This window comes from Microtus pennsylvanicus, chromosome 7 (genome assembly GCF_037038515.1).
Source record: "Microtus pennsylvanicus isolate mMicPen1 chromosome 7, mMicPen1.hap1, whole genome shotgun sequence".
NCBI lineage: Eukaryota > Metazoa > Chordata > Mammalia > Rodentia > Cricetidae > Microtus > Microtus pennsylvanicus.
In genome coordinates this window covers 118,943,646-118,953,557 of record NC_134585.1, presented here as the reverse complement: position 1 = coordinate 118,953,557, position 9,912 = coordinate 118,943,646, and the positions used below count along the sequence as shown (strand labels likewise).

At 45.8% G+C, this 9,912-nt stretch overlaps 1 protein-coding gene across 1 annotated transcript; it reads right to left on the bottom strand.

Annotated features, from left to right (window-relative positions):
• Positions 1-2,092: 2,092 nt before the first annotated feature.
• Ctxnd2 (cortexin domain containing 2) lies at positions 2,093-2,266 on the bottom strand. Its single transcript, XM_075979070.1, has one exon. It carries the CDS (start codon positions 2,258-2,260, stop codon positions 2,093-2,095), a length of 168 nt encoding a protein of 55 aa, XP_075835185.1. The 5' UTR covers positions 2,261-2,266.
• Positions 2,267-9,912: the final 7,646 nt, after the last annotated feature.

Sequence of the window (9,912 nt, the reverse complement as noted above, 5' to 3'; positions counted from 1 at the left end):
TCTTTTTTTTAAAAAATATTTATTTATTTATTATGTATACAATATTCTTTCTGTGTGTATGTCTGCAGGCCAGAAGAGGGCACCAGACCTCATTACAGATGGTTGTGAGTCACTATGTGGTTGTCGGGAATTGAACTCAGGACCTTTGGAAGAGCAGGCAATGCTCTTAACCACTGAGCAACCTCTCCGGTCCCAGAGCCAATCTTCTTTATGGTAACTCTTCTTGAACTTCAGCAGACAAGATGTCCCCTTTCTTTCTAGTGAATTCCCTCGTGATATTTCTTGTCAGTAGGCTGATAACCCACTCTTTATGCTTCTTTAACTTCAGACTTTGGACAGTGGAGGCTTGTGATCTCCTTTCTTGATATTTTTTTAAAAATATTTATTTTAGTAATTGTGTATACAGTGTTCTGTCTGCATGTTTACCTGCAGACCAGAAGAGGGCACCAGATCTCATTACAGATGGTTGTGAGCCACCACGTGGTTTCTGGGAAATGAACTCAGGACTTCTGAAGAGCAGCCAGTGCTCTTAACCTTTGAGCCATCTCTCCAGCCCCAATTTCCTTTCTGGAAAAGGTCTCTGGATAGTCTGGTGTGGTGGCAAAAGCTTTAATCTCACAGTGCTCAGGATGCTGAGGCAGGCGAATCTCTGTGAGTTTGTGTCTGGCTTGGTCTACAGAGTGAGTTCCAGGACAGCCAGAGCTACACAGAGAAACCTTGTCTAGAAAACAAAACGATCAAAAAGTCTCTGGAAAGCAATGATAGTATTGTCTATCAGTTTCCTGGGATTGTCACAACAAATGACCGTACTTGGTGGTGTAAAGAGACAGAAGTGTATTTTCCCACAGCTCTCGGGAGCAGAGATCTGCAGTGACATGGCTCCTTAGCCTTTTGTCTCCCATCACATGAAGAAGTCCACACCCACGTTGTTGGGGAGGCCATGCCACCAAAGGCTCCAGGAAGGAATCCTTCCTTCTCTCTTCCAGCTTCTGCTGGTTTTTGGCTGTGGCCGCATGACTCTAATCTCTGCCGTCATCTTTATCTTGATGCTGTCTTCCCCCAACCTTCTGGCTCCTGAGGCCCAGGCTTGCTTTGAAATCACTGTATGACCCAAGCGAAGAGCTCAGGACAATCTCCCCCCTCGGGCTTTCCAGGGCTGGTATTGTTGGTGTGAACCACTTCATCTGCTTTACGAGTCTTTATTCTTCATGGTCTTTTCCCAAGTCAGATCATATCCTAGTATTCAGGGACTAAGGTTTGAAACCTTTGGTCGCTGCACTCTACTCAGCCAGGTCATGCTACTTTAGATGAGGGAACTTGGACTGACAGAGAGGGGGGCCTTGCTCCAGGCAAATTAGACCACCTGTACCCCAGAATGCTGCCCTCTGGAGAAGCAAACAGATTGGACATCCTGAGGAGGTCTTGTCAGATGCTAACCATTTCTGCCTACTTTATATTTATAAGGGACAAATCAATTTGATCACCTCCAGGTCAGTGTCTAGTTTCAGCAGGGCCTTGAGCAAAGCTTCATGGTACATTACATCATTCAGATCCACTGTCCTATCACAGAGACATTAGGTATGGGACAATTGAAACTCATGACCTTAGCCTAGCCAATAAATTCAAATTCCCTGAAAAGGAGCAAGAAGAAAGGGCCCGTGTTTGCTCTATGCTGAGATTCTTGACTCTCGGGAGCTTATCACTGATCATCAGATTGGAAGGTTGAAAATGTGGAGGTAAGAGAAGTCTGGATCATATACCACGTCAAATAAAACGTCTCAAATCCTGTAAGGAAGCATTCTCTGTAGTCTCAATTCTTAGGAGGAAGAGACAGGAGAGTCAGGGGTTCAAGGCCAGCCCTGGCAGCCTAAGACCCTGCTAAAAATACCCAAACGATTCCAGATCTCTTGTGAGAGGAGTCTACCAGGTTTGATGGTACTTCAGCTCAGAGATGGGTCTGTGGTTGTGGGGATTCCAGATCTCTTGTGAGAGGAGTCTGACAGATTTTATGGTACTTCAGCTCAGAGATGGGTCTGTGGTTGTGGAGATTCCAGATCTCTTGTGAGAGGAGTCTGACAGATTTTATGGTACTTCAGCTCAGAGATGGGTCTGTGGTCGTGGAGCTCGCCTCATAGGGATTCTGCACCAGCTTTACACACCGATAAACCATCACCGTTAGAAAGAGAATCAAGAGGACGACAAAGGCAACGGCAAAGCCTTTGTCCACGTCGATAGCGCTGGACGGGCTGGCCTCTTCCATGAGGACACGCACCTCTTACTGTCCCCCAGACACAGCTGCCTCCTCAGGGAGAGCTTCAGACTTGCCATATTTCTAGAAAAATAAGAACATAAACAAGTTCTTTGGTTTGTGCTTGTGTGTGCCTGCTATTCCTCAGCAGCAGTGTGGAAACTAAAGGGACCAAGGGCTGAAAACTATGATCAGGGTTTATTTACGAGCCAGGCAAGGTGGTGCACACCTTCCATTCCAGCACTCAGGAGGCAGAGTCAGGTGGATCTCCGTGAGTTCAAGACCATGGTCTATATAGCAAGTTCTAGGTCAGCTGGAACTACACAGTGAGACACCATCTCAACAACAAGAATAAAGAGTCCTCAATGTTCCAATTCTGTATCCCTCCCTAAGTTTCCTTCTAACTCCTAGGATACCTATTGCAGATAATTTATGGAATTTTTCTTTTTTCACAACAGGATCTCATTGTGTCATTCTGGCTGGCCGTGACCTCATGGAGAGCCTCTTGCCTGTGCCTATTGAGTGCTGGGATTAAAGGCTTGCACCAATGTGCCTGGTTTCAATGTTACTTTTTTGTTTAATTTTCGAAGATTTTTTAAAAAGCTTTATTTATTTATTTGATTTTTCGAGACAGGGTTGGTTTCTCTGTAGCCCTGACTGTACTGAAACTCACTCTATAGACCAGGGTGGTCTATAGAGATCAGCCTGCCTCTGCCTCCTGAGTGCTAGGATTAAAGGTGTGCACCACCACTGCCATGCACTACCCAGCTGTCTGGCTTATTTCTATTTTTACTTATGTGTACGCCATGTGTGTTTGGTGTCCATGGAAACCAAAAGAGTAAATCATATCCCCTGTGAAGCTCACAGTCATCCAACCAAGGTGCTGGAAACCCCAACTTAGTTCCCCTGGATGAGCAACACGTGTTCTTAGCCATGGAACCATCTCCCTAGGCCTGATTACGGAAATGGATTACAAAAAATGTTGCAGGATCCCAGAGGTGGCAGGCAGCAGAAATGCTGCAGGTCCCCAAGCGATGGCAGCAGGCCATGTGGTGGCAGGAAGCAGGCCCTGAGAGCAGCCAGTCCCAGGCAGGGACAGCTGCAGGTCTCCGAGTGGTGGCTGGTTTAGGGCAGGGAGACATGTGGCGGGAGGGCAGGAGACAGAGACATGGATAGGCACACCATGCAGAGTGAGGTTGTATATTTATTCAGTGGGTTATGGAGGGGGGAGAGAAAAGGGGAGAAGAGCAGAAGAGAGAGAGAAGAGAGAGAGAGAGAGAGAGAGAGAGAGAGAGAGAGAGAGAGAGAGAGAGAAGGGAGAAACAGAAAGGGGAAGGGTAGAAGTGGAGAGAGGGAGATAGAAAAGGGAAGGAACTCAGGCTGGAAACTGAAGATCAGCCTGCCTTCAGTAGACAGGGGAGGGAGTGGGCGTGGATTGTCTCTTAAAGAGACAGAAGAGATCATTACAATTATGTCCTCTTAACTCAAAGAGTATTAATTAACATAATATTGTCTTTGTTCTAATCACTGCTTACTATACTGTCATTCTTAGTTCTTGAAAAATCATGTACACCCAGAGATCAATTATTAAAACTTAGTTTATCAGGGCTAAATTTGATTACCCACCAGACCTAGATGGTGAGAACCCATCACTGGCAATGCCTTAGTTTACAGGACACAGAATAGTCTCTCTGGAGCTGAAATGGAAGACTCTTCCTTGCTGGCTGTCTTTCATGGTATTGAAAGATGCTATGTAGACTGATGGGGGTTGGGAGAGTTATCAAAAATTGGCTCAGTTGTAAAGAGCATTATTGTTCTTGAAAAGAAACTGAGTTTGGTTCCCAGCACCCACATGGCAAGTGACAACCATCTATAAGTTTGTTTCTGGGGAATCCAACACTGTCTTCTTCTGACCTCTGGAAAATCTAAGCACACATACATATGTATGTATGGTATACATACATGCAGGCAAACAGTTACACACACTTAAAAAAGTTTGAAGTTTTACCCATTTATGAGATCCTATGTACTGTACAACCAAAACACCAGGCACAGTGCGTTCACTGGTGATAGACTATTATGAGCTGATTGCTCTCTGATTAAACTTGAAACATGTTCCTCAGGAGGGAATTTATGCTTGGTGCTGCAAACCTGGTCAGAATCTGATGTGGGAGTGTCATATATCAATCTGTTGATTTCATTGGTTAAGCAATAAAGAAACTGCTTGGCCCTGATAGGTTAAAACATAGGTGGGAGGAGTAAACAGAACAGAATGCTGGGAGGAAGAGGAAGTGAGCTCAGACTCGACAGCTCTGCTCTCTGGAGCAGAGACGACATGCTCCCCTCTCCCCGGCACACGTGATGAAGCTCCGACCCAGGATGGACGTAGGCTAGAATCTCCCTGGTAAGCCACCTCGTGGGCTACATAGATTATTAGAAATGTGTTGAGCTGAAACTAATGGGCCAAGCAGTGTTTAAAAGAATACAGTGTCCGTGTAATTATTTCGGGGCATAAGCTAGCCAGGCGGCCGGGGTGCTGGGGACGCAGCCCCGACGCTCATATTACAACAAGAATCCTGCAACTAAAGCCATCAGAGGTCCTAGCATGGACATTACTACCGTTGTTCTGTTAAATAGACACGTTGTGCCCATCAAACTACTTAAGCATGTTCATGTTTGCAGGTTGTGAAAGACCCTCAGGACCCTCTCAGGACCTGCAGCTGGCCTGTTCCCATGAGAACATCCCGTTTGCTTAGGAGAACAGGATATCTGTGGTTGGCACATGTGCTAAACTTAGAATGTTAGCAGTTTATAAAAGGAACAGTCTCCCCCACACATACATGCTGGACTGCTCATCCTCCTGTGTCCTTGTGAATAATCTTCAAACATAACTCCATTCTGGGAATTGAGGCAAAGACAACCCACAGATGTTGACTCAGTTCCTGATGTATTGATTTAGTCACTGGACCGAGGTCAGGATGGCCCACAGATGCTTCCCTTATCTACCCGATCATGCAACTATTCTCCTGCCCTGGAAGAGACCAATCACTACTAGTAACCCTTTGAATAAGCCTATCCAATAAGTTGGAAAACAACCTACAGTTCCCCCTTGTGTCTGTGGCTTTTTGCTTTAAAAGATGGACTGTAACAGCTATCAGACGTCCTTCATATCCCAAATCTGAAGGGCCCTGTCATGACAGAATTAAAAATCCTCTTGCTTTTGCATCAATTGTGGTTATGTGAGTGGTGTCTGGAGCAACTCCTCCCTGATGTTTGGACTTCTAGTCCAACATTTGGTGCCTCTCAGCATTGGAAGAAGAAGGCTCGTTTTGCAGTGGTTTGTGGTTACTGCAGACTCATGACTGATTCAAGCGCTGAGCCTAACTGTTTAGTAATCAGTCCTAAAAGTGACTCCTGTATCCCCCCTCCACAATTCAGTGAACGCTGTGGAAGATGAGCTTCGGAGGATGTGCAAGCCAGAGGCCAGGGAGGAAGCCTGTGTTTGGAACATGGTAAGATGACTGAACTTGTGGCTCCAGATTGACTGTGGTCACCTGCCTAGGACCTAGATTGTAGGGCCCATGGGTCTACTCCTCCTCCTGGGGTTTATGTTGAGGACAGTTTCTGGCCAGACATCTTGTTGCATTTTCCAGCTAACATCCTGTTTGTTCCTGTGCTCCCTCTGCCCTCCTGGTGGTTAGCTATAGGGCATTGTTTACTACATCTTGGGCATGGTAATTTCCCACGTGCCTGGGGGGAATTCCATTGTGCAGCAGCTAGGTATATAAGGTTTTTCCTAAGCTTGAATAAAGGGTATTAGCTTATCTCCTTTCGAATGACCCAGGTCTCTTGTGTGTTTTTTCAATCTCCAGGCCCTGGCCCAGCTTGTGAATGGTACAGTGGTGTGAACTGTACCGTAGAGAGCAACGCAGGAGTCACACCAGATGAAATTGCATCTGTCAACACCGTCATGGATAGGGAAAAGGCTCATGAGACCCACCCCTCCCTGAGGAGCTACTGGTTGCTAGGTGAGGGGAGACATTTCTTGCTAGTAAGTTGTCAATGTCCTGGTAAATTATTGCCCACCAATGTGTAAACAGCTCTAATTAAATTCAACAGGTCTCATATGAACTTGCCATAAACATACATAAACACAAGACATGAATGTAGAAGGGAGACTAGATGAAGAGGTTCAGGTGGTGGGGAAGAGGAGCAAGAGAAGGTAACAGTAGAAATGATTAAAATGCAGTATGTAAATCTATAAAATTATCAAAGAATGAATTAACTAAATGTCAAAGAGAAAACAGATGGTCTATCAAAACAGTTTCTTGAGCTGGTGAAGCTGGTGATGTAGCTCACTAGGTAGAGGTTCGCACTGCCTGTAGTCTCAGGATCAGAGTTCAAAGTCATCCACCTGCACAGCTGCAGCTTAGATGGATAATTAATGCATAAACAGTAAAAGAATTGCAGAACCAAAGCCAAACCAGAATAATGTATGATTCCAATCACATTCTTTATATGCTTTGGGTTTTTTTCTTCTTTTTTGTTGTTTTTCTGAGACAGGGTTTCTCTGTAGCTTTGCAGCCTGTCCTGGAACTATCTCTTGTAGACCAGGCTGGCCTCGAACTCACAGAGATCCACCTGCCTCTGCCTCCCGAGTGCTGGGATTAAAGGCGTGCGCCACCACCACCCAGCTTGCTTTTTTTCTTTTTTAAAGATTTATTTATTATGTGTGCAGTGTTCTGCCTGCATGTATATGTGCATGACAGAAGAGGGCACCAGATCTCATCACAGATGGGTGTGAGCCATTATATGGTTTCTGGGAATTGAACTCGAGACCTCTGGAAGAGCAGCCAGTGCTCTTAACCACTGAGCCATCTCTCCAACCCCTATCGCTAAAAACAATAACAACAAAATCCAGTAAAAAGTTTAGAATGGTGAAATCTACAGAAAGAGAGTAGAATAATTATTACTAAGGCTGGAGTTGAAGATACAGGGTTTCTTTTTGAGGAGATATTTTTATAAAATGCACTAGCAATGATTGAATTGTACAGCCTGAACGCTCAGAGTGTGTGTCAATTATGAATCTATGAAGTTATTTAAATAAACAGCCCAAACCGGGCGATGGTGGCACACACCTTTAATCCCAGCACTCGGGAGGCAGAGGCAGGCGGATCTCTGTGAGTTTGAGGCCAGCCTGGTCTACGAGAGCTAGTTCCAGGACAGACACCAAAGCTACAGAGAAACCTTGTCTCGAAAAACAAACAAACAAACAACAACAACAAAAAAGAAACAGCCCAGATGCTTTAAGTTTTTGGTTTTATAGCTGATTCAGATTTTCATAGCTCTTCTCCCTCTTGAGGCTTCAGAGAGAAGGGACAGAGAGAAATAAATCAGGAGAAGGGAAGTGTTTCTCACTTAATGAACTCAGTGTGGCTACAACCTGGTTGTATTCTGTTTAAATCTGGTTGGTTGAGTGAGGGTATTTGTGGGTTTTTTTGAGTAATATTAATCTTTATACTGCATTGTCATTAGGAACTGTTGGACTCTAGCGTCCAAACACCGAGAAGGAATCGCCCCCAGAGACCATCTCACACACCACAGCCGATGCAAAAGCATGAGGATTTTATTAATTCTGTCATGACAGGGTCCGGGACCTCTTAAAACAGCACTGCCTAAACAGAGTGCAATGCCATTTGCCTCTGATTTCAGCATGGTGGAGGTTGAGCCAGGGGGATACAGAGTTTTTGCTATGTAGGCCTCATAGCAGACCTTGGCTCAGACAACAACATCTCTCTCATCCTGCCGCGGATTGGCTGATTGCTGGGTGCAGTGTCCTCTAGGGACCCCAGTGTGCACCTCTCTCATCCTGCCGCGGATTGGCTGATTGCTGGGTGTAGTGTCCTCTAGGCACCCCTCAGTATGTTTGTTCCTTTGGGATACTTGATGCCCTTTAAGTGATGTTGCTAAACCGAAGGGTTGCAGAATCAGTCATATGCTTTCCTCTTTGCGTATCTCACCAGTGTTCGTACAATCCCTGCTGGCACTGACTACGCCGGTGGCTTCCAGCTTCAGAGCACTTTAGCCAGATTTGTATGTTGACACAAGATAAAGGCACACTTCACCGAACCTTGATTAAGGATGGTTGACCGGTCCTGGGGGCATGGATCAGTGGGTTAAAGTACTTCTTGTGCAAGTGATGAGGAACTGTGTTCAGATGCCCAGCAAGCATGTGAGAGCCAGTAGCTGGTATCTGCAATCACAGAGCTGGGGGAAGGAGACATGCAGGTCGTGGGGTCTCCCTGGCCAGCCAGTCCGACAGAACTAGTTACCTCTAGGTTCAGTGAGAGACACTATCTCAAAAAGCTAAGGTAGGAGCCCAGAGAGATGGCTCAGTGGTTGAGCGCACTTGTTCCTGCAGAGGACTCTGGTTCCAGTCCCAGAACCCACTGTAACTCCAGGTCTAGGGCATCTGAAGCCTGCGTTTGACCACGGGCACCAGGCACTCAAGTGGTTCACAGACACACATGTTAGCAAACACTTACACACATAAAGCACATCTTTTAAAAACTTAAAAACAAAGCAGGGTGGTGGTGACACCACCTTTAATCCCAGCACTTGGGAGGCAGAGGCAGGTGAAGCTGTGAGTTCAAAGCCAGCCTGGTCTACAGAACAAGTTCCAGGACAGCCAGGGCTACACAGTGAAACACTGTTTCAAAAAACCAAACCAAACCAACCAACCAACCAAATAAACAAACAAACAAACAAACAAGAAGCTCTGACTCAGAACTTGCTGTGCAGACAAACAGGCCTTGAACTCTTCACATTCGACCTGCCTCATCTCAGCTTCCTGGATGTGGGATTACAGCTGTTGGACTTTTTTTTTTTGGCTGTTGTTGTTGTTTGATTTTGTTTTGTTTCTTTTTGAGGGGGGCTTGAGACAGGGTTTCTCTGTGTAGCCTTGGCTGTCCTGGACCTCACTCTGTAGAACAGGCTGACCTTGAACTCAGAGATCTACCCTCCTCTGCCTCCCTAGTGCTTGGATTTAAAGGCGAGCACCACCACCACCACCGGACTGATTTTATTTTGCTTTGTTTTGTTTTTCTTATCAATTGCAGGTATTCTTGCCTTTTGCCTTTTCCCCTTAATAACGTATCTTGGAAGGGTTGCAGATGTGGTTTAGTGCAAATAGGATGCTTGCCAAGCAAGTTCAAGACCTAGGCTTCTGTTTCCAGCGCTGAAAAAAATATCATTAGGCACAATTCCTATACCAGATACTATTGTCCTGTTGCCCCACAGCCTTGACAATGGAGTGTATTCTCTGTAGCTCAGTGGCAGGGTGACTCACTTGTGCAAGGTCCTGGGGTGCTGCCCCCGGCACCAAAACAACAAATGGGCCAGCAGTTAAGAAATCGGGCTGCTCTCACAAAGAACCCGAGTTCAGTTCTCGGCTACGAACTCCAGTTCCAGGGAATGCCAGCCCCTCTTACGCCCTCAGAGTACAAGGCGCACATGTGATGTATATACACAGATGAGGCAAAGCTATCATACACAACAGATAAAAATAAAGAAATCTTCAACAGAAAGACATTTTCCATTATAATTTTGGCCAGTGGGGGCTGGAGAGATGGCTCAGCGGTTAAGAGCATTGCCTGCTCTTCCAA